We start from the raw sequence: 24586 nt of genomic DNA on the forward strand, positions 1-24586 counted from the left end.
TGGTCTGGCCGTTCGTAAAAACGGCCGTAAAGTCCCGATCTTGGCAACCATGGCACCGATTGGCACGGCAGTACCACGGCCGTGCCAAGGGTGCCATGGGCCCGCGATCGGTGGGCACCGATCGCGGGCAGTGGGTCCAATTCCCGCGCACTCTTTGTCCTTCCGCCGCCCCGCTGTATCCATTCGCGGGGCGGCTGAGGGGCATCCCGGCCCGCGCATGCGCGGGTTTCGCGCAAATGCGCGATGATGTCTTCCGCGCATGTGCCGGTTGGAGTCTTCCAATCCGCGCATGCGCGGCTGACGTCATGCGACGCGTCAGCCGTCGCAAACTCTGGCAAGCGGGCTTAACGAAATTCGTTAAGCCCGCGATGCCGGAGTTCACGGCCGCGGCATGCTAGCCCCGACCGGGGACCAGAATCGGTTCCCGGTCGAGGAGGGGGAGGCTGGCGTCAAACCCGCCCGGTTTTGACGCCAGCCTTACGATTTCTCCCTGTCTGGGAGAATCGCGCCCGGTATTTATATTCATATCATAAGGATAAAAGCATTGACTGACCTCTGCATAGAATTGGAAGCAGCAACTTCAGGACCCTAATCTGGTACTCTTGTTACTTGACCTAATTGTGTATTGAGTCATGTTCCCCAATAACTTAAATTTTGAACTCAGAGCCCTAATAGAAATTTAGAACAACTGAGTTTGAGTAGCTCAAATAAGTATCGTAATTTAAATAATAAAATTGATCAGAATGTTCATCGCTACTATTTAATAAGTTACTCGATGAGCAGGTCAACATTATTCAAATTGAAGGAAATATTATTTAAAATTCAGCAAGTCAGCCTGGGAGACATTTAACTGGGCACCCTGTTCCACAAATAGACAAGCAGAAGGATGTCATTTTTATCACCAGTCATGCCGGGAACATATGTATTATGGGTTCGTTGCTCCAACATACACTTATAAATCATAAGAAATTAAAGTGAATCGTTTAAATTTATATTTTTTTAAACAGAACTGTTACCCTGTCTTTGATATCCATATGAAACTAAAAATACATCAAATACAATAAATTAATGGCATCTAATTCATTTTCATTTTAATTAAACTAAACAAATCTCATTCGAATGTAAACCAGTTAAACTGTAATTTCAATAATTGAAAAAGAATCATCAGCTAAAACAGGTCTTTACACTACATACTCTGAAATATCACCAGTGGAATGTAGGAGCCTTGTCTGAAGCTGGTAGCTGGGCAAGCCTGGAGCATTGTTACGAGCTGGTGCAGACCACGCAACCTGAAGACTGGTCGGAGTGGCAGATGAGAGCCTTGGAGGTAGCACACCATCTGGAGCTGTCGAAAAGCATGGAAGAATTAGAGCAGAGAAAACTGCACAGAACATATGCTGAATGGATTCAAAACGCTCCTCAAATCGAAATTTAAAAAATCTTGGGGATCACCAGCAATGGTATTCTGTCAGGAATATCCTAAGACCTTCACTGCTAAATTGCTTGTATGCAAATTCTGTAATAGTACAGCTACAATGATGATGTGATTAAAAAAACAGCAAAATTATATGCATGTTAAAGATAGCACTTCACTAAAAAGCTTTTTTTTGATCATAATGAACATTTTTATTTGTAAACCTTACCTTAAATGTATTTAATGTTGCTGTACTTTATGAATTCTGATATAAAAACTGGTTTTACTTCTTTATCTTATATAGTTACTGACAGTTTTAAGTTATGGGGGCTGGCTAACACTGTTGGCTAGGTGGCTAGTGTGTGGTCAATTTCTGTTCCAGTGAAGGTAGAGTTGGGGTTTGCTTCCTTACCCTGTCCCACACGTGAGGCGGAGAGGTGTGCCTCAAGTTAGATGACAAATTGTCTCTCTCCAACAAAGAGAGGTAACTTATTAAGTTACTTATTAAGATGGCTACATAGATTAAGTTATGCATATTATTTCATATTTTTCTACTAAATTGTGAAGAAATAAGCCCTGCCATGACCTAAAATGTGACAAACGCAATAGGCATCTCATGTTTTCTTCTGAAGAATTACTCACTGTCTGAGGATAAAGTTCAATAGATCCCTCACAACTGGGGAGATTAAGACACGTCTTCGTTTTTATCATTAGTTCTAGGATATCATCTAAGACATCATCAAGCACTACTTACCCTTGCCCTGAGCCCCTACAGGATCAGCCACTATGACCACTAAGCATGAATTGAATGTTCTTTATATCATTTTCAAGGCAAATGATCATAGTCTTAAATCACATACAAGGGATGAGATTCTCCACCGGTGAGATTCTCCGTTCTAACGGCCACGCACCCACACCCGTGGGTTGGCCATAATGGGAAATCCCCTTGTCAGCTGGCGGGAACGGAGAATTCTAATCAATAATCTATTATTGTCACAGGTAGGCTTACAGTAACACTGCAATGAAAAGCCCCTAGTCGCCACATTCTGGCGCCTGTTCGGGTACGCTGAGGGAGAATTCAGAATGTCCAATTCACCTAACAAGCACGTTTTTTGGGACTTGTGGGAGGAAACCGGAGCACCCGAAGGAAACCCATGCAGATACGGGGAGAAGTGCAGACTCCGCACAGACAGTGACCTAAGCCGGGAATTGAACCTGGGACCCTAGCGCTGTGAAGCAGCAATGCTAACCACTGTGCTACCATGCTGCCCATAATTCTGCTGATGGTGAGAGAGCGCCACCGAGGAACATACGGCTGGCGGATCGGAAAATCCCATCCAAGGTCTATTGAAAACAAATCATCCAGAAGACAATGCCATGATAATAGTTACGTCTGCCTAATTTTAAATGTAAGTTCAGCGCAATAAAAACATTGCTAAATATCTCGGGACTGCAAAACCAAACAGACCTCAAATAATAAAAGTTCAAAAGTCAGAGTGAAAGGCTGAGACTCATAAAATGGCAAGTAGATTTAGTTAGCTAAAGAGCTGGAGACATTTATTACAATAAAAGAGATAAGTTATTCATGTGGTTTCCCAGAATTAAGGAAAGTTTTAGAATTAAAAGGTTAGATTTGGTAAGTTGAGACCACAAATAAGAACGTTAAGTGCATTGCTTAAAAGAAGGAACTTTTTTATATAAATAAATAACAAAGTTTAACAATAACAGCAACTCAGCAGAACAGTAGTACCAGTAATAACAATGAAAACAGAAGCAGTAATAAAACAAATCTTGCTAACAGGTCACCCTCTTGCAGACTGAAAGGGCTTCTTCTATGTGACTCCCACTTCCATTAGGTTTCTTTGTGCAGAGGAAGGTACAGGGAAGCCAACACTGTAGACAGAGCTGACAAACACTTTCCATAATAGTTTACCAAGCCGAAAAATAACCTGAGCTCTGACACATTCCTGGGCTTTGGAGGTTTCTTAATGGTTCAAATTTTCCCCTCCACAGGAGAAAAACCTTGTGCAGTGATTCTCTGGCCTAGATACTCTGCACTTAATGCCTGGAAAATGCACTGGTTCCTCTTCAGATGTAGTCCCACCTCTGGAAACCTTTAAAAAACTTGATCCAGATTGTTGCTCTTCCTCAGTCTTGCCTGAAATTAAGATGTCATGCAAGTAGACTGTAAGCGGAGGAATGCCTTGCAACAAGTTGTCCATCATCATTTAGAAGATCGCTGCACTGGAGGACATGCCAAAAACCAAACTATTGTGCTTGAGTAACCCTTTATGCGTGTTGATGATCACATGCTGCTTCGAATCTTCCTCTAGTCGGAGCTGTTTAAATACCTGGCTCATGTTCAGTTATGCGTACCACATCATCATTTTTAAGGACAGGAACAATTAGAACATAGAACATAGAACGATACAGCGCAGTACAGGCCCTTCGGCCTACAATTTTGCACCGACATGGGAAGTCAAAAACTAAAGGCCATCTAACCTACACTATGCCATTATCATCCATATGCTTATCCAATAAACTTTTAAATGCCCTCAATGTTGGCGAGGTCACTACTGTTGCAGGTAGGGCATTCCACGGCCTCACCACTCTTTGCGTAAAAAACCCACCTCTGACCTCTGTCCTATATCTATTACCCCTCAATTTAAGGCTATGTCCCCTCGTGCTAGCCACCTCCATCCGCGGGAGAAGGCTCTCACTGTCCACCCTATCTAACCCTCTGATCATTTTGTATGCCTCTATTAAGTCACCTCTTAACCTTCTTCTCTCTAACGAGAACAACCTCAAGTCCATCAGCCTTTCCTCATAAGATTTTCCCTCCATACCAGGCAACATCCTGGTAAATCTCCTCTGCACCCGTTCCAAAGCTTCCACGTCCTTCCTATAATGAGGCGACCAGAACTGTACGCAATACTCCAAATGCGGCCGTACCAGAGTTTTGTACAGCTGCAACATGACCTCATGGCTCCGGAACTCAATCCCTCTACCAATAAAGGCCAACACACCATAGGCCTTCTTCACAACCCTATCAACCTGGGTGGCAACTTTCAGGGATCTATGTACATGGACACCGAGATCCCTCTGCTCATCCACACTACCAAGAATATTACCATTAGCCAAATATTCCGCATTCCTGTTTTTCTTTCCAAAGTGAATCACCTCACACTTCTCTACATTAAACTCTATTTGCCACCTCTCAGCCCAGCTCTGCAGCTTATCTATGTCCCTCTGTAACCTGCAACATCCTTCCACACTGTCTACAACTCCACCGACTTTAGTGTCGTCTGCAAATGTACTCACCCAACCTTCTGTGCCCTCCTCTAGGTCATTTATAAAAATGACAAACAGCAACGACCCCAGAACAGATCCTTGTGGTACGCCACTCGTAACTGAACTCCATTCTGAACATTTGCCAAAACCCACCACCCTCTGTCTTCTTTCAACTAGCCAATTTCTGATCCACATCTCTAAATCACCTTCAATCCCCAGCCTCCGTATTTTCTGCAATAGCCAACCGTGGGGAACCTTATCAAACGCTTTACTGAAATCCATATACGCCACATCAACTGCTCTACCCTCGTCTACCTGTTCAGTCACCTTCTCAAAGAACTCGATAAGGTTTGTGAGGCATGACCTACCCTTCACAAAACCATGCTGACTATCCCTAATCATATTATTCCTATCTAGATGATTATAAATCGTATCTTTTATAATCCTCTCCAAGACTTTACCCACAACAGACGTGAGGCTCACCAGCCTATAGTTACCGGGGTTATCTCTACTCCCCTTCTTGAACAAAGGGACCACATTTGCTATCCTCCAATCCTCTGGCACTATTCCTGTAGCCAATGATGACATAAAAATCAAAGCCAAAGGCTCAGCAATCTCTTCCCTGGCTTCCCAGAGAATCCTAGGATAAATCCCATCAGGCCCCGGGGACTTATCTATTTTCACCTTGTCCAGAATTGCCAACACTTCTTCCCTACGCACCTCAATGCCATCTATTCTAATAGCCTGGGTCTCAGCATTCTCCTCCACAACAATTAGAACTGCCAACGAGAAAGTTGAATAGGCTCAATGATTCCAAGCCTTTCTCATGGCATAAGGGCACTGTTCTCAGCTTGAAAAAGTGAGGCTGCCTGAGAATGTAGGTACAACTTCAGGGTCCCAGGTTCAGTTCCCAGCTGGGTCACTGTCTGTGCGGAGTCTGCCAAACATGCACGGTAGCTGGTGGTTAGCATAAATGCTTCACAGCTCCAGGATCCCAGGTTCGATTCCCGGCTGGGTCACTGTTGGTGTGGAGTCTGCACGTCCTCCCCGTGTGTTCGTGGGTTTCCTCCGGGTGCTCCGGTTTCCTCCCACAGTCCAAAGATGTGCGGGTTAGGTGGATTGGCCATGCTAAATTGCCCATAGTGTAAGGTTAATGGGGGGATTGTTGGGTATAGGGTGTAGGGTGGATACGTGGGTTTGAGTAGGGTGATCATTGCTCGGCACAACATCGAGGGCCAAAGGGCCTGTTCTGTGCTGTACTGTTCTATAACTTCACAGTAGTACCATACAATGTACTCTGTTCATCCTTGATCATGTCCAGATACTTCTCGAAAACTTCCTTTGTCACCCTCATGTCCTTGATCACACTTCAATGGAAATTTGATAAGCCATCAATTCCAAGCAAACTCGGCCCCTTTCCTTTGACCATAATGAGGTGTGCCCTTGCTTCTTGGCTATTATACGCAAAATGGACTTCCAATGCCCTCAGCAAAGATATGGACAATCCGGTGCACATCCGAAGATCAATCTCTACTGGAGTGAAGGCTGGAGCATGGTTAGAGTCCCTCATTGACTTGTAGGTCTCATCACTAATTACGGACACGCAGGCTCCCATGTCCACCTCCATTTTGATTTGCTTACCATCGATCAATACTGTAGTAACAATACTACAGTGGGCTAAACAGCTGGCTTGTAATGCAGAACAATGCCAGCAACACAGGTTCAATTCCCATACCGGCCTCCAGAACAGGCGCCGGAATGTGGTGACTAGGGGCTTTTCACAGTAACTTCATTGAAGCCTACTTGTGACAATAAGCGATTATTATTATTATTATTATAAGCTCTGCTTGTGCTTCATTCACGTTATATATGCCATAAGCTTGTTCATCTGCCTGCCCTGAGCTGTCAATGATGCATAGCTGATTGAGGCTTCTTCAAATTTAGTTTGTTTTGCTTACCCTTTGCCTTGTTCTTCACACCCCTGTATTTCTTTGCCTAAATGCCCCTTCTTGTTGCACCGGTGACAAACAGCATCCATAAATTTGCAATGATTTGCTAGTGTGGCCCACCACACCGAAAACAGGAGCAGTGGTAAAAGAGGTCTTGCTAACAGGTCATCCTCTGAAAAACGCACCAGAACCCTCACATGCTCAGAACCCTCAACAGAAACCAGTAAAACAATTACATATGAAAATGGTTTAGAAGGACAGCCTGTGCTCAAAATGACGCTCTGTAACAATAGATAATTTGCATTTCTATCCGCGGACAGGCCACGTGTGTCTCATTGAGCATTTTCCTTTTTGGTGTCTCATTGCCCTGGAGATGAGTAGAGCTCAGTGATATCCTTTGTTTTTGAGTTTATCTCTGTGAATTCAGTGCGGGCATAGCCAGCAGGCAAGACTGCTTCATGTTTAGAAAAGCAGCAAAAAGACTGAGTCAGCTTTAGATCTTGTGTGGCGTGTGGCACTCTGGAAATCAAGTGATAAAACCAAACCTACACCTGAAGTCGATAAACAATAGATTTATTGTCAATGCCGCACCTGGAATTGGGATCTGGTATTCATTGTAAGTCAAAGTTGATATGGGATAAAACAATTGCAATATTTGTTTAGCTAGAAGCTAATGGAAGAAGTCTGCAGTGATCCTCGACAGGCAAGATAGTTAACCTTGTTGCAACTTGCACCCCCCATCCGATGGAGTAGCCTGGGGGTCACCGTGCACCCCGAGGAGGAGGAGGTAATAGAGCCCGTGCGGTGACTCCTGCAGGGAGATACTGGAACACCGCAGCACCTCGAACTCCCCCTCCCGTCCCTCCCGTCCCACGCGCATCTGGTGGTCAGCGGCCAGAACAGAGCGGCGCCACGCCAACTGTGACACCCGAGCAGCAGCCAGGCCCATCCAGTACCAATCGCCCCAGAAGACGGACACCAATGGGGACCCAGGTCACAGGGTGCGAATCACAGCAGGCCACCTCCAGTCCTGATGTACCATCCGGAGATCCACCGAGCCATTGTTTTAGGGCCCGTGAGGCCAGAAAATTAGACACCAGTTAAGTTGGCACGGGTGCAGGGCACAGTTTAGTTATAGGGGCCAGATCACAAATCTGCAAATATTTGTGCACATTAAACACCTGTTAACACTGTTACAACCACGTCGAGGTTCTGTCAGATGGGTATGAGGGGTGGCCTGGTCTGGGCTGGCCAGAGAAGGGATGCCGAGGTTGGGGGGGAAATTGGCTTATGTCGTGGTTGGCTTGGGCAGCGTCCATCCCCCCCCCCCCCCCCCCCCCCCCCGGGCCATCCCCAGCACCACCACCCCAGGGATCCAATAGGACCGTGTTTTGGAATGGCCAGTTCACATGCAGGGATCATCCAGGTGGACGGTGGAATGCGCTACCGTGGGCAGGAGTCAGACATTGTCATACAATGCGGAGCACAAGAGTGCATTGTAGAGCGGGTTGTCATCATCCTCCATCCCATGGACCAGATCCAGTGTTACTGCCAACCCAGGGCCCACATCCTGTAGTATAGCAGGTATGTAACGCAGAGGGGGTTGCAAGTGGGAGGGTGGCCGGGCTTGGAGGGTGTGGGGGTGGGATGTGGTGCCCATGCTCCTCCCTTCCTCTTAGTCGGTGAACCTGGAGGTGATCAGAGCATCCCGTGCACGTTGATTCTGGCACATGTTGTGCGGCCTCCAGTGCCAGCCTGGGACCCAATGCCCACCCTCCCCTGTCGGATGAAAACTGGTGTTCAACCACCTCCTCCATCACGTCGCCCTCTACTGCACAATGTTGTGGAGGGCGCAGCAGGCTGCCACAATGCGGGTGGCCTTCTCAGCATCATACCCTCCAGAGCGGTTCAGGCATCTGAACCACATCTTTAGGAGGCTGAAGCACTGCTCGATCATGTCCCTGATCACTGCACAGACGACGTTGTAGCGGGTCTTGGGGTCAGTCTGTGACCTCCTATTGGTGTCATCAGCCACGACAGTAGAGGATAACCCCGTCGCCCAGGAGCCAACCTCCCAGCCAGGACACATCTCGAACATGGCAGGAATCGTCGAGTGTGCCAGGATGAAGGTGGTGTGCACACTACCTGGGTATCGGGTGCAGCTGTGCATTTGATGGTCACATATCAGCTGCACGTTCATCGAGTGGAACCCCCTTTTGGTTTGTGTAGAGCGGCCTGTCATCCGCAGGCACCCAGAGGGGAACATGCATCCCGTCGATCATCCCCTGGACCCGGGGCATGTCGGCGATGGTGGCAAACCCTGCTGGCTGGGCATCCTGGTGGGCTCGGTCCACATTGAAATGGATGTATTATGCCGACTGGGCATATAGGGCCTCTGTGCCGGCATTGATGCACCTGTGCACTGAGGTAAGTGAGATTCCAGACAGGTCCCCATTCGGCGCTTGGAAGGGCCCCGTGGCATAAAGGTTCAGGGCGACTGTCACCTTGACGGCCACTAGGAGCAGGTGTCCTCCCCATCCCCCCGCGGTGCCTGGTGCGCCTTGATCTGGCAGATATGTTGCACTGTCCCCCTGCAGAGCTGCAGTCTTCGATGACATGCCCGGTCCGGCATGTCCTCAAATGACAGGCATTGCCGGTACACACGAGGCCTCATGCGGCGCCTCCTTTTCACTTCCTCCTCCTCGGTCTGTTGGGTGGCCGGCTCTCCATCCTGGGTGGCTGCCTCCTGTTCCTCTAGGGCAGGCTCTGCTACTGCACGTTCCGCTGTTGCAGCTTCCTCCTCCTCAAGCAGCTCCAGCTCGTACAGCCGCAGGGAATCCCCCGGGGGCTGCGGTGACAAGGAGGAAGGCCAACATTGCAGCTGTATTCCAGTAACCATTGTCTGCAGTGGGTGAAAGGCCGACATGTTAGCTTCGCTCTCCATGCCAAACCAGGTCCACTGGGCTATGATGGCCCCAGTTGGCACTGCCAGTTCTGCCCCTGCATGTCCCCCCCCTCCGACCCCCCTTACCCATCCCCGCACCCCATGTCCCGTCGGTGCCCAGACAGTTTGGACGCTGACCCTGGTGGCCGTCCTGCTAGGGGCACTGTTGGCTGGTGCTGCCCTGGCCAGGAATACGCTCTGCTGCACCCGTCTGCACCCTCATAGGGGCCACAGTGAGCATTGGCCTGGGTAGACCGTCTAATGACCCACCCCTACCAGCGGGTGGTGGCCGGTTGCATGGTGGGGGGGGTATGGCGGATGGTGGGGTGCGGAAATGGGAGCAGAGCCAGAAGGTAAGGTGGGTGGTCAATGGGGTGCACAGCAAGATGGCTTGCCTGGGCACTGTCCCAGTCCCGTGGGAGGGTCGCCCTGGCTACACGTTTTATTCCCCCATCATCTCCCTCCGCTGGCCCTGGCAGGGCCTCCCCCACCCAAGCCAGTCCGGCCAGTGTCCGGCCCGGCAGCCTTCAGTCGACTCTCCGTGTACTACTTCCTCTCTCTCCCTCATCAGCCATGACGCCGGTTTCATGATTTTTCAAAGCACAAGCGAACCGTGCTGTCGGGAATTCGGCCCATCGGAGGCGGAGAATCGCGAGGGCCCTGGAGAATACCGGGCTGGGCCCGCTAATGATTTGCAAACGGTGTTTACTGTATGTGTGTTCCGGAATGCATTGAACACCGGTGTCCAGACGACGGAGAATTGCGACTTGGCGTCAAATCATCGCCCACCGCGATTTCTGCATCTGAACCGATTCTCCGCCCAATTGCGTTTCCCAATTTCAGCGTCAGCCAACGGAGAATCCCGCCCAACATTATTGTAAGAATTACAGCTTTGTGTTGCCCTCATAAAAACCAGGAGCAGGTGTAGGGAATTCAGCTCAATATGACCATGGCTGATCTTATCTCGCCCTTAACTCCACTTTTCTGCCTGTTCTCCATAACCCTTCATACCCATTACTAATTAAATCTGTCTATGCTCTTCTTAAACTTACTCTATGACCCGGCATCCACCGCAATCTGGGGCAGTGAATTTTACAAATTCACGACCTTTTGAGAGAAATAATCTCTCCTCATCTCTTTTTTAAATCTGCCGCCACTTATCCGAAAACTATGACCTTTTGTTGTCGATTGCCCTGCAAGAGGCAACATCTGCTTTATGTCTACTTTGTCAATGCCTTTATCATCTTCTATTCCTCAATTAGATCTCCTCTCATTCTTCTAAACTCTAGTTGAGGCCTAAACTGCTCAATCACTCTTCATAAGACAAATCTTCACATCTCTGGAATCAATCTAGAGAACCTCCTCTGAACTATCTCCAATGCAACTACATCCCTCCTCAAATAAGGTGACCAAAACTGCACACAGTACTCTAAGTGCGGTCTCACCAAATCATTGCACAGTTGCAGCATCACTTCCCTATTTGTGTACTCTATTTCTTTAGCCATAAATGCCAAAATTTCATTTGCCTTCTTTATTACCTGCTGTATCTGCATGCTAGTTTTCTGCAATTCATGCATGAGGACACCCAGATCCCTCTGCATTAAAGCACTTGGAAGTTTCTCTCCATTTAGACAATAAGTTGCCTTTCTACTTTTTCGACCAAAATGGACAACCTTATTCTCATCCATGTAAAACTCCATCTACCAAACATTGGCCAACTCACCTCACATATTCACACTCATTTGTAAATTTCTTATTTCCTTATTGCAACTTACTATCCCACCTATTTTAGTGTCATCTACTATCTATCCCTGCATCCAAGTCATTAATGTAGATGGTAAATAATAATAATCTTTATTAGTGCCACAAGTAGGCTTATATTAACACTGCAATGAAGTTACTGCGAAAATTCACTCGTCGTAACACTCCGGTACCTGTTCGGTTACACTGAGGGAGAATTCAGAATGTCCAATTCACCTAACAAGCATGTCTTTTGGGATTTGTGCGAGGAAACCGGAGCACCTGGAGGAATCCAAACAGACACGAGTGAACATGCAGACTCCGCACAGACAGTGACCCAATCTGGGAATCGAACCCAGTTGGGGCAAAGATGTGCAGGTTAGGTGGATTGGCCATGCTAAATTGCCCCTTCGTGTCCAAAGATGTGCAGGTTAGGTTGGGTTACGGTGCCGGGGGAGAGTGGGCCAAGGTAAGGTGCTCTTTTGGAGGGTTGCTGCAGACTTGATGGGCCAAATGGTCTCCTTCGGCACTGTAGGGATTCTATGGATTCTATGCACCCAAGGACCGAACCCTGTGGCGCCCCACTAGTTACATCGTGCCAACCAGAAAAAGTCCCATTTATCCTGCCTCTCTGCCTTCTGTCGGTTAGCCAGTCCTCTATCCAAGCCAAATAAATTATCCCTAACCCCATGTGATCTTACCTTATATATTAACCTTTTTGTGTGGATCCTTATCAAATGCCTGAGGATCTCTATAGTCCCACATTTTGCTTGTGTAGTTAGTAAGGGAAGAATTAAATAACCAGTGGTTCTAATTTTCTAACAATGCTGCTGTAGCAAAACAATGATACATTGCAACATAGGAAATCGTGGAAAGCAGTAACAAGAGCATTTCTTTTGAGCAATTCTCCAAGATTTCCTGAGGTATTTATAAGTAGTAAAACAAATAATTGGGGGGAGCCCTATACGACCCGTAGCCCTAGGTTCACAGTGGGCTATCAGTGGCATGCACAGCTGTCTGGCTGCCTTGCCAGCTGTGGCAATGGGTATTTCAAGTACATCCTGCCAGATCCCACAGCCCCAACTCCTGGCCACCCCCCCCACTACTCCCCCCGACTCTGGCAGAAGCCCCCCAGCCAGTGGCACAACTGTCAAGCAAACTATGGCGCTGTTGGATACTTTCCGCACTCCCTCTCTCTCCTTCAGCAGCCGGGATGTCGGTTTCACAATTTTTAAAAGCCTAAGTGACCCATGCCGTCGGGAACTCAGCCCAGCGGAGACGGAAAATCATGGCCCTGGAGAATACCGGGTCAGGTCCACTAATGATACGCAAATTGTGTCCACTGCATGCTTTCCGGAACGCATTACGCCATTGTCGAGGTGATGGAGATGAAGAATGGCATCAAATCGGTACCCGCCGCAATTTTAGCGTCGGAACCTATTCTTCTCCAAATCATGTTTTGCGATTTTGCCATCAGCCAACGGAGAATCCTGCCCATGGAGTTTGCTACATAAACTTCAGCAGTAGTAACAGCGTTTTTCAATTCCAATTGAGGTAAGTGCTACTGCTGTATTTTTGCCAATTTGTTTAAATCTGTGCCCGGTGGTTACTGTCTCAGCATGCCAATTGAAACTATTTATCCTTATTTACTCTATTAGAACCCCTCATAATTTCAAACCATTAAATCTCCCCATGACTGTTTTCCCTCCATGATAAACAATCCCAATTTCTCTAGTCCTTCCGCATAACGGCACGGTATCACAATGGTTAGCACTGCTGCCTCACAGATCCAGAGACCCAGGTTCAATTCCGGCCTCAAGTAATTGTCTGTGTGGAGTTTGCACTTTCTCCCCGTGTCTGCGTGGGTTTCCTCTTGGTGCTCCGGTTTCCTCCCACAGTCCAAGGATGTGCAGGTTATGTAAATTGGCCATGTTATTTGTCCCTCAGTGTCCAAAACTTTAGGTGGGGTTACTAGGTTACGGGGCATAGGGTGGAGGCGTGGACTTAAGTAGGGTGCTCTTTCCAAGGGCTGGTGCAGACTCAATGGGCCGAATAGCCTCCTTCTGCACTGTAAATTCTTTGATTCTATGAACTGAAGTTCCTCACCATTGATATTATGGGAAACCCACTCTGCAGCCTCTCAAAAGCTTTGATATCCTTCCCAAATTGTGGTGCCCATATTGGATACTGTACACTGACTGAGGTCCAATCAAAGATTCGCAAAGTTTGAGCATAAGTTTCTTCTTTTTGTAGTCTATGCCTTGAAGCCAAATATTCCTTATGCTTTATTAATAGCTCTACCAATTTGTACTGAAACCTTCAAAGACTTGAGCATATTAATCCCCAGGCCTCGCTGTTCCGATACTCCCTTTAAAATTATATTGTTTAATTTATATTGCTTCTCCTCATCGTTTCCTCCCAAAAATACATTACTCCAAATTGGTCTGCATTAAGTTTAGTTAGCCCATTTCACCAGTCTCCCTCATTCTTTTCTTTCTCCTTCATTTTTGGTTTTCCTTCATTTTCTTTTTATCCTTCATCTCCTTTCTTCTGTTAACCATGACTGGTGCTAATTTCGACAGTATGACATACCAAAGTTTAGCTTTCCTATTTTTAACGACCATACTAAAGAGGGACTTGTTCCATCTCGTTGAAGAATCAAGCAGTCATTTGTCTTTTTAAAACATTTTTATCTTTCCTGTGGGAAAAGCCACTATATTTTATTATGCCACACAATAATGATTACAGTTAGGCACAGCACTATAACTCTGAATTTTGCATAGGAACCAGTGGGAATAATGACTTTCTTTTGTTTATGTCACCATTTAAGTATCTCTTTACCCCAAGTAATAAATGTTTGTTATGACAGGTATTGCATGATTGGTCAGTTTCTCAGTGTCCACGCAAATGATTTGTTACATGAGAATACTCTCACATTAAAAAAAAAGCTTGCAGCTGTATCATCTATATCAGGTTACTATTTGCTTGTCATCAAGCAAGTGAATCATACTTTATTTCTTTTTAAATTCACTCACAGGCATTGCTGGCAAGTCCAGCATTTATTGGTCATCCCTAATTGCCTTTGAGAAGGTGGTGGTGGCCGCCTTCTTGAATACAACTGAATCGCTTGCTCGGCCATTTTAGAGTCACAAATAGGTCAGGCTAGGTAAGGTCGGCAGATTTCCTTCCAGAAAGACATGGTCAACCAGATAGGTTTTTACGCCTATCCAGCAGTTTTGTGGTCACCATTACTGATGCAAACTTTTTATTCCAGATTTATTTCAATAAATTGAAATTCCCCAGCTGCCACGGTGGAATTTTAACTCGGGTCTCTGGATTCCCAGTCCAATAACCCTTGGATACCCAATCAGTAGCCAAAATGGGAGCACTAGTACAATAATGCCTCTTCAGATATTACTAAGTTTGAATTCCATTTGTGTAATGGTGGGAATAATTACTTTTTCGTTTTTTTTCATAACTTAAGTCTCTCTTTACCCCAAGTAATAAATGTTTGTTACGACCTGGGCGTGAGAATTGTAATGCGTAATTCACCTACCCCCATTGCTACTGATGCAGGCAGCACACAACACATTTTGGTTGAATGAAATGTTGGGAGTCATTCTCGCATTGTGTTTCCTCTGAGGCAGCAACAAGAGTGGCACAGGCGGTAGAGAGAAGGCTCCAAGGTTCCCTGATGCAGTCCTAGAGGCTTCAGCTCAGGAGGTGGACAGGAGAAGAGACAGCCTCTGTCTTCAGAGAAGCAGGAGGCCCTTGGACAGACATTGTGAAGACTTTGAGGGTATTTAACCATCGTAGCCTTCACCAGCATTCTCACCCCAAGGACCCGGATACAGTGTCACAAAAAGTTCAATGCCCTCACACCAGTGGCCAAGATAAGTGAATGCATTTTCAAATGCCATGTTGGTGCAACTGAACCACTAGCCTCACATATTGCACAATTCCATATTCAGAGACCCCCTCAATCCAGTAACGTACCAACAATCTCTACCAACCATGACACATAACTCACCTAACTCTCAAACACTTAACAAGCCTCAGATATACATCTCACAGCCGGCATGCATTTCCAGTTATTCCACCAGACCAGACACATCACTCAAACATATTACACTACTCTTACTAACACACTTCCCTCTCTCGTGCAGGACAAGGTGGCACAGGCAGGAGGGCAGGTGCCTCTTCTCATCCTGATAGAGATGATTTTTACTATTATTGGACTGTGGATAGGAATGTGGATAATAGATCGGCTGAAAGCTTTGAAGGTGATGGTATGTTTTTAGCTAATCCTGCATCTCACATTTTGTTCCACCCCCTCATCCCACAACTTCCTTGATAAATTAAGTAGCAGATGGTTTAGGGGAAGCAGTGGCATAGTGGTATTGTCACTGGACTAGTAATCCTGAGACCCAGAGTACTCTGGGGTCCCAGGTTCAAATCCCACTACTGCAGATGGAGAAATTTTAATTCAATTAAAATCAGGAATTAAAAGTCTAAAGATGACCGTGAAACTATTGTCGATTGTTGTAACAACCCATCTGGTTCACTAATGTCCTTTAGGGAAGGAAATCTGCCATCCTCACCTGATCTGGCCTACATGTGACTCCAGACCCACAGCAATGTGGTTGACTCTTAACTGCCCCACAAGGGCAATTAGGGATGGGCAATAAAAGTTGGCACAGCCAGCAATGCCCACGTCCCATGAATGAATAAAAAAATTAGTTTTTTATTCATTAGTTTCCCGACCACTCATTCCCCACTTTTACCACGACCCTACCACTGTGCCTTTCTCCATTCAGAAATCAAAGAACAACCACCTTGCCAAGAGCACAGTGTAAAAGAAGAAGAAAATACTGATGAAAGGTTATTAGAGGTAGGCAGGAATGTGGGGTTCAATTTACAATCGGATCAGCTATGATCTTATTGAATGGTGGAGCAGGCTTGTGAGCCAAGTACCCCTGCTCCTAATTTGTATGTCCTTATGATTGAGAAATGAAATCACTTGCTCTCACACACGCGGAAGCGGAAGCTAACTTAGAGGTGGGATCAGAAAACAGTGAAACACGGGACATGAGTAGGTTGCAACCAGACCAGGGAGAGAGGGTAGCACAGGTGCCAGTTTGCGAGAAGGACAAGGTCACTCCTCGGTTCTCTGCAGAGGAGTCAGATGAGGACTTCAATGGAGAAACATTCAGAAAAAGGCTGAAGGCTATGCATGCAGAAACGCTTGATTCATCAGGAGGCCTGATATCAAGTCTGCGGTCACGGTAAACGAGCACGGAGGAGTCCAGCCACAATGTTGCCTGTAGCTTTGGATAGAGATTGAGGTAATAACTATTCAACGTCTGGGGACTGTAGTCAAAGCTCAAATTGAAGTCATGAAAGGTCAGTTCATTGCCATGATTGCTCAGACTTCTACCATCATGGCTACTGGTACCAGTGCTCAAAGGGAGTTGCACCAGTTCTGATGAAGGGCCATCGTACGGAGTGCTAACCTTGTTTCTCTCCATAGATTCTGCCTGACCTGCTGAGTATTTCCAGCATTTTCAAATTTTATAATAATCAGAAATGAATAAGCTGGCCATAATAGTCAGTATAGATCTATAAAGAGCAGGTTCCGTTTAATTAATCAATTTAATTATTTCACTGCAATCAGTGAGACTATAAAGAAAATAAGAGAAATGCTACATATATGTTTTTCAGATGTTAAGGGCAGACGACATAGAATTAAAGTAAGGGTAAATATGTTTTTACATGGGTATGATGTTAATAGTGGAGTGGTTGATTTTTTTGGTATTAGGATACCTCCAGTGGGGCAGTGCAGTGGCACAGTGGTTTGCACTGCTGCATCGCAATGCCAGGGACCCAGGTTCAATTCCGGCCGTGGGTACTGTCTGTGTAGAGTTTGCACTTTCTCCCCGTGTCTCCCTGGGTTTCCTCTGGGTGCTCCGGTTTCCTCCCACTGTCCAAAGATGTGCAGGTTAGGTGGATTGGCCATGCTAAATTGCTGCTTAGTGTCCAAAGATTTGCAATGTTCCAAATTTGTCAATTGGATGGAGAGAGAGGGAGAAAGGCAAGGAATTCACTCAGGGTTTTGTTCCTTCAGTGTGTCAAAAAAAATCTAAACTTACCTGATTTCTGAACGGAGGTCAAGAATTACCAGTGCCAGCATGCACCAGGAGTTTCCTACCATGTGAGAATCACGATGTATGGATGAATCTCACATGCATAGTTCAATGTTGTGAGATCTTTGGAGCAGGGACAAGAGCCCATGGCAACTTCGTGGGGAGAAGTGCAAAAACATGATCTTGGGACCAGGAGTCAGGCGACATAACACAGAAGAGTCTTGGGATTGGGAAAGGTCCCAGAGAGGTACAGGGAATGCAGGGAGAAAGAACACAAGGAAAAGGGACAGAGCGACTTGCCAGAGAGAGAGAGTTCCAGGGATGGAGTTACCAGGATCAGACCACTGGGACAAAGAAGCTTCCGATAGAAACCAACAGGAAGAGAACCCTTTGGGGAAAGTAGCCAAGAAAAAAGCTCCAAGCAAGAAACGTGGTTTTTTGATCAGTTTCAAGTAGTGAGGGCTCAGGAGAAGCCCTGGAGATCTGAGAGGGAAGCAAGGTTGGTGACTATGTTCTGGGGGCTCTTGGGCCAAAGGTAACCCTTGAGAGCAGTGGTGTTGTCAGCATGGCTAAAGAGCTGAAGTGGTGCCTGTGAGCTGATGCTGGAGCGTAGACTTGGGAATTCAGGAGATTAGATTAAAAGTCTGGGAGGCGAATGGTTGTTGAGGCAGCTTGAATCGAGTAGCTTTGCGGGAGCTCAGAGACTTTGGGCGGGATTCTCCACCGGCAGGAGTCTCCGTTTTGCCAGTGCCCGGAAGTTTCCCAACGGTGTGAGGCTGCCCCACAATGGGAAACCCCATTGACCGGTCGGCGAAACAGAGAATCCCGCCGGCGTGCCGAGGCAGAAACGTGGCGCGGCGGGGCCGAGAATTTAGCCCCCTATCTGTCACTCAAAAACCAAACATACTTCATACTGAAAAAACCTAGACCCAATTACGGGAAAGTTAAATCTCCTAGTCCCCTTAAGTGGTCATTTAAATGTAAAAACAAACATCTTCTCAACAAACAAAATGAAAGATGGATAATCTTTTAACAACCTTGAAAAAACAAAATCAAGCTGTGTACATAACCTCTTACTGAGATAAGTGGTGCTGTAGCTTTTGAAACCAAACATCCTTAATGGGCTCAGCTGTCAAAATAAACTCTTGTGATTGCAGACAATGGGCGCGATTTTACCCGCCTCATCTCACCCGACCTGGGGACGTGACAAAGCCATTGCATCTTGCGCGAGGCCTCTCGTGAGATTCGCGATGCTTGAGACGTCTCGCGAGATTTAACCATACCTCGTGAGACATCATGATCTGGATCTCGCCCATTGGCATATTTAAATGAGCCATTCGTCTGATTTGAATATGCATGCACTGGATTCTCCCACGTCAGGGGATTAATGGCCGCCCCAGCTAGGCCTTGATCGGGCTACGTTTAGAATTGACAGAAACTATAGTAAAAGCACATCTAACCTATAAACATCCAACATTGTCATTTAAAGTCAGCAAAACATTCAACATTTACCTGGTAGAAAGTTCCCAACACTTCATCAGCCTGCCCTCGTGGTTCTTGAACTCTCAAACAAGGTCTTTTTCAGAAGCTATCCAAAACCCACCTGACCCAATGGAAATACTAGGGGCCAAGAAATATAAATTTCCCCTAAGGCTGTCAATAGCAATCCCTATGTCAGAGAATGTGTGTGTGAGGGGTTGTGACCCAACCCTCTTCCTGCCCCTGGAAAGATTGTGTGGTCTATTTTTATACAGGAAATTTAAACTTGCTATAGAAATAATGAAGTTTTGGTGATTCCTGACCTCATTCCCGATTCCAGAAGGACACAAAATTCCACCTCAATGTGTCTCACCCTGTGAGTTTCCAAACCACTGCTAAATCTTCCCTGATGTATTACTGAGACTTCATAATGCATAATATACTATTGTTTTCTCCCTGTGCCAAGTGACCTGCAGTTTCCCTGTGCCCCAGATGCTTACTGCTTTGTTTACTCCTCCCTCACTCTGGGATGCATCTGCTCTCCTCCTACAAGTCCATTATGTGCTCTCCTTCTAACAATACATTCTGTAGTGTATTGTCTGGATTGTCACTCTGAGTGGCAGTAACAGGTCTCTTCTGAGTCCTGGGTGGTTTGTAGGATAAAGTCCCATCGGGGTTCTTTTTTCAGCATTAAACATGGATAGATTATGTGCAGGAAATTGGTGTTCAAATCCTCAACATGTCATGTGGAGATCAATTGAAAGTAAACATAAAATTTTCGGAGAAAAGTTATCATCCAAATCAATACAGAATCCATCCCTGGGATGTGTTACACTCGCTGATACTACTGATTGATGGACTGATGTCAGGGCAAAGATCAGTATGCTGGACCAGAGCATGATGTAGCCAGAAGAAAGATCAGAGAGCTGTGAGAGAACTAAGATAGAAATCAAACAGTGTGAGGAAAAAAATTGTCTGAGATTTGAAACAGCCAAAAGAAAGAGATCAGAGAGCTGGGACAGAATGAGATACAGTCAGAAGAGAGGTTGGGCAGTTAGACTGAAATGGCAGAATACAATAAAATGATGAATAGCAATAACACAAAAATATTTCCAAAGCACTTTATTGTGGGAGAGAGGAGGTGGGGAGGGAGAAAATTACGTTAAGAGAAATAACAGAAAGGATTTAAAGTAATCTAAAGGTGGAGAAAAGATGGAGTTGTGAAGGGTTTTCAGAAGGAATTGCACGACATACAGCCAATGGAACTGAAGGGTTTTCCTGCGGGAAACAGAAGGAGCTCCAAAATAAAATCACAACTGGGCGTAGGTGGGCAGGGAGTAAAAGGGAAAGTTGCAGGTGACAACTAGAAAGTTTCTGGGGAACTGCAACTACCTGCTTAACTGTGCTGTACTATCCGACCTTGCTGTAAAAACATGAGACCCAGAAATACTCCAAGTAAAGCATGTACCCCACTGAATGTGTTGAGATTCATGAAGGAGAATTGTCATAGGCGCATTTCAGCATTTAGAGAATCATAGAATTTACAGTGCAGAAGGAGGCCATTTGGCCCATCGAGTCTGCACCGGCCCTTGGAAAGAGCAATCTACTTAAGCCCACGCCTCCACCATATCCCCGTAAGCCAGTAACCCCATCTAACCTTTCTGGACACGAAGGGGCAATTTTAGCATGGCCAATCAACCAAACCTGCATATCTTTGGACTGCGGGAGGAAACCAGAGAACCCGGAGGAAATCCATGCAGACACGGGGAGAAAGTGCAAACTCCACAGACAGTTACCTGAGGCCGGAATTGAACTTAGGAGCCTGGAGCTGTGAGACAGCAGTGCTATCGTGTCGCCCCTTACTAGGAGATGTGCTGCCCCACATATCTTCATTTGGTGTGCACACAGAAATTAGGAGTGGTGAAAATTACGTTTTCTAACCTCAATTCTCCAATCCAGGCTCTTGCTAATTGAGTCTGCAGTAGAAATTGGCCCCAGTGTCTGAAGGAGGAGTGCTGTAATGAAACCTGCAGCAGGGGTGTTTCATTAAGTCTGCCAGCGTTACACAGTTTGCTGGAGGAGAAACAACAGCAGGAGCTGAAAGCTCGGCAGGTTCAGAAAAAAAATAAAAGGCAACATAAAGGATTCACTTCATCCAATACAGTAACTCCCATGGCCTGCATTTTACAGGCATTCAATATTTCCAAACCACAGTCTGTGTTCATGAATGAAAATTGGTGTGGGTCTCAGATCAGACCTAGAAATCCACTCCAGTGGAACAATATTTAAAATACGTTTCTAGCTAAAGGTGAGAAAGCAGAGTTCTCAATTCGAACAATGCGTAAGGTTATTTTGTCAACAATTATTCTTAGCTGGAGGTCTGCCTCTTTAGCTGTTATAACCTGCCTGAATCCTATTGGCTGGGGACTATTGGTTATCCCATGAAATATTTTTATTAAAAACAGTAAACATTACAATTACACAAGGTCAAATGGTACAAACACTAATTTTGCGCTGGAGAAACTGGGTACCCACGCCTCTGTACCAGTGTACGGGGGAGGCGTAGGATATTCTGATTATTAAAACGGTGAACAACACACTTGTGCAAAAACAAACGGTACAAGCACTAAACCTTATGCTGGAGAGACCAGATATCCTTGCCTCTGTACCGACATAAAGGGGGGGGGGGGGGGTGAGGGGAAGAAGGAAGGGGGGTGGGAAGAGAGGGGAAATGGTGGGGTGGGGAGAGAGGAGAAAAGGAGGGGTGGGGGGGGGGGATTGGTTGAGGGGGGCCCAATTCGAGCACAGCCTGAACTATCTATGGAGGCAGAGAAAAAAAAGAACCCTCAATTATAATGTGACCGATTCTGGGAGCCCCCCAGAGGGGGTGAGGGGCGTCACAGTGTCAGAACCCAGGCACACCGCTGCAGAGAGCCTCACATGCACTGTAAAGTAAAATTGGAAGAATGGCATTTGAAACATGAAAGTCTGATGATCTACCCGAAGGAATATATGAGAAAAAGTGAAGTAGAATAGAAAAAGGTCCTAGAAATGTAATAAAATGCTTAAAATGATGAAGGGAAGTTAAAGCAGAAGTCCCTTAAAGGGTTAACAGCAGCAAAAAGTTTTAGACTGCAGACAGTTGTCATTACACAGACTTTGAGATAACACCTCCAACAGCTCAGAGAAAGTCAGAGGAATTCTAGCAAGTTAATTTTTTACGTAAAGGGGACAAATCCTCCACCCTTTGACAGAAATTAATTATTTTAGCAAGCAATTGATTAGAATTGCCAAAATCTTAAGTTTGAATTACTTGAAATAATGTTTATTTGTGAATGATAGAAACTTAATGATATCAGTTAAAAGTGGAAATCTGGAGATGACAATTGACTAACTGCTTCTCCCCAAAAAGCAGCCAAGACGTTTTGTAAACTTGTAAAATGGAAAGAATATCATTTGAAACATTTACAACAAAATAATTAGCAGGAAGCTTCCCTGCCAGTGTTCTTTTTAAGTTAAAATCTGACGGGCTAAGGTCATGTTAACATTAAAGCATCCTCAAGTTAACACCACAACACACGCATGTTAACATTACAGCATCCTCATGTTAACGACAAAGCACCTTCATGTTAACATTACAACATCCTTGACCTCTGGTGATGGCCATGGAGGAGTAGGTCGCACATTTGATAGCTCCCGCCTGTGTCAGACTTTTGGACATTTTTCCCCCGGTTTTTTCCCGAATTTGTGGGATAAATCGGTGAAGATTGAGACAGTAACGAGAAATCCCCCTCCGGTGTATGGAGAATTGGACCAGAAGTGGCCGTGTGAGAAGAATATAAGGAAGACGGAAGCAAAACCGGTAACTGGGAAAGCATGGCGGTGAGCCAGGGCTGCGGGAAGATGGCACAGTGGTCGATGGAGCAGTTGGTGAAGTTTTTCGAGGATTGCTTCGCCAAGCTGAAGAAGGACACGCAGGACCCGATTCAGGCTTCGATTGGTCAAGCTGTGCAGAATCAAGAGACCCACGGGAAAGCGATCCAGGAGGTGGAGAAAAAGGTGTCTGAGCATGAGGAGTACATAAGCGTGCTAGAGACCAAGGTGGAGATGATGAACAACCGCCAGAACAGAATGCAGGAGAAGCTGGAGAACCTGGAGAACAGGTCCAGGAGGCAGAATCTTAGAATCGTCGGCCTCCCTGAAGGCAGTGAGGGATTGGATGCAAGGACTTATGTGACGAACATGCTGGAGAAGTTGATGGGGGCTGAGGCGTTTCCTCGGGCCCTGGAAGTGGATAGAGCGCACAGAGCCCTAGCGAAGAAGGCCCAAGAGAACGAGCCGCCGAGGGCCATGGTGGTACGCTTTCACCGTTTCCTGGACAAGGAATACGTTCTGCGGTGGGCCAAGAAGGAACGGAGCAGCAAATGGGAGAAATGTGAGCTGTGCATTTAGCAGGACCTGGGCGCGGATCTGGCCAAGAGGCGAACTGGGTTTAATCGGGCAAAAACGGCCCTCTTTAAGAAGAGGGTGAAGTTCGGGAAGCTGTACCCAGCCCATCTGTGGGTCACACATGAGGAATGGGACTTCTACTTTGAAACACCAGACGAAGTATGGACTTTTATTAAAGAAGTGGCTGGAGGCGAATTAAAAGACACTGAAGCCTTGGAGAAGTACTGTGGTGGCGAGTTGTGCTGGGTTGTATAAAATAAATAGTGTTATGTGTAATAAGGGGCTGTTTGGATGGCAAAAGGTAACTTTGTCTTGCAGGGAGCTGGTTAGAGGGGGGATGGGCTTTGGGGTTGGCTCTGCTTTTTGGGTGATTATTGTTCGAAAGTGGTTGTTTCTTCACTGCTTTTTCTGATGTTTGATTACTGGAGAATGTGATGCTTTTAAAATGTTTATCCATGTGGGGGAAGAGTGGAAAGAACAATGGGGAGACAGACTGCTTGGTGCCAGGGGCGGGCAGGAGTCACATAACCTGGTCATGGGAGGAGACTTTAACACAGGTCAGCTGACTCTCGGAAGCACAGTGGGGGGCGAGCAGGTGTTAAGCTGGAGCTTGACTTGGGGGGTTTGGGTCTCTAGTGTTGTTGCTAGGAGGGGAGGGAGGGAGGAGCTGCTTTGCTGGTAGGGGGAGAAACTGTTACTAGGGGACAAATGGGAGGTCGGGAATGGCGACTGACCGAGGCCGGGAGGGGGGGGGGGGCCTCGAGGAGGCGGAGGGCGCAAGCTAGAGGCTGGCCTAAAAAGAGTGATGGATAGTCGGCAGGGGGGGGGGAGAATGCTGGAAGCCCTCCCGACCAGGCTGTTTGCATGGAACGTCAGAGGGCTAAATGGGCCGGTCAAGAGGGCTCGCGTGTTTGCGCATTTGAGGGGGCTGAAGGCGGAAGTGGCAATGCTACAAGAGACATACCTAAAGGTTACAGACCAGATGAGATTGAGAAAGGGGTGGGTCAGCCAAGTATTCCACTCAGGGCTGGACTCAAAGACCAGGGGGATAGCGATCTTGATCAGCAAACGAGTGGCATTCGAGGCAGGGAGAATCGTGTCAGACAAGGGGGGTAGGTACATAATGGTGAGTGGGAAGCTGGCGAGGGTGCGGGTGGTACTCTTGAACATATATGCA

General features: G+C 46.5%; 1 protein-coding gene across 6 annotated transcripts in view; it reads right to left on the reverse strand.

Moving 5' to 3' along the window:
* Nucleotides 1-24586, reverse strand: part of ush2a (Usher syndrome 2A (autosomal recessive, mild)) — a 1354742-nt gene that overhangs the window by 512821 nt on the left and 817335 nt on the right. For all 6 annotated transcript variants that reach the window (XR_005462328.1, XM_038811752.1, XM_038811743.1 and 3 more), the window contains one exon: nt 1195-1345. Coding sequence is in view for 5 of the 6 variants with exons in the window: in XM_038811752.1 (XP_038667680.1) it covers nt 1195-1345 (151 nt within the window). In the remaining variant the exon portion in view is untranslated. The remainder of the gene's footprint in view (nt 1-1194; nt 1346-24586) is intronic.

The sequence above is a fragment of the Scyliorhinus canicula genome, chromosome 1, assembly GCF_902713615.1.
Source record: "Scyliorhinus canicula chromosome 1, sScyCan1.1, whole genome shotgun sequence".
Lineage (NCBI taxonomy): Eukaryota > Metazoa > Chordata > Chondrichthyes > Carcharhiniformes > Scyliorhinidae > Scyliorhinus > Scyliorhinus canicula.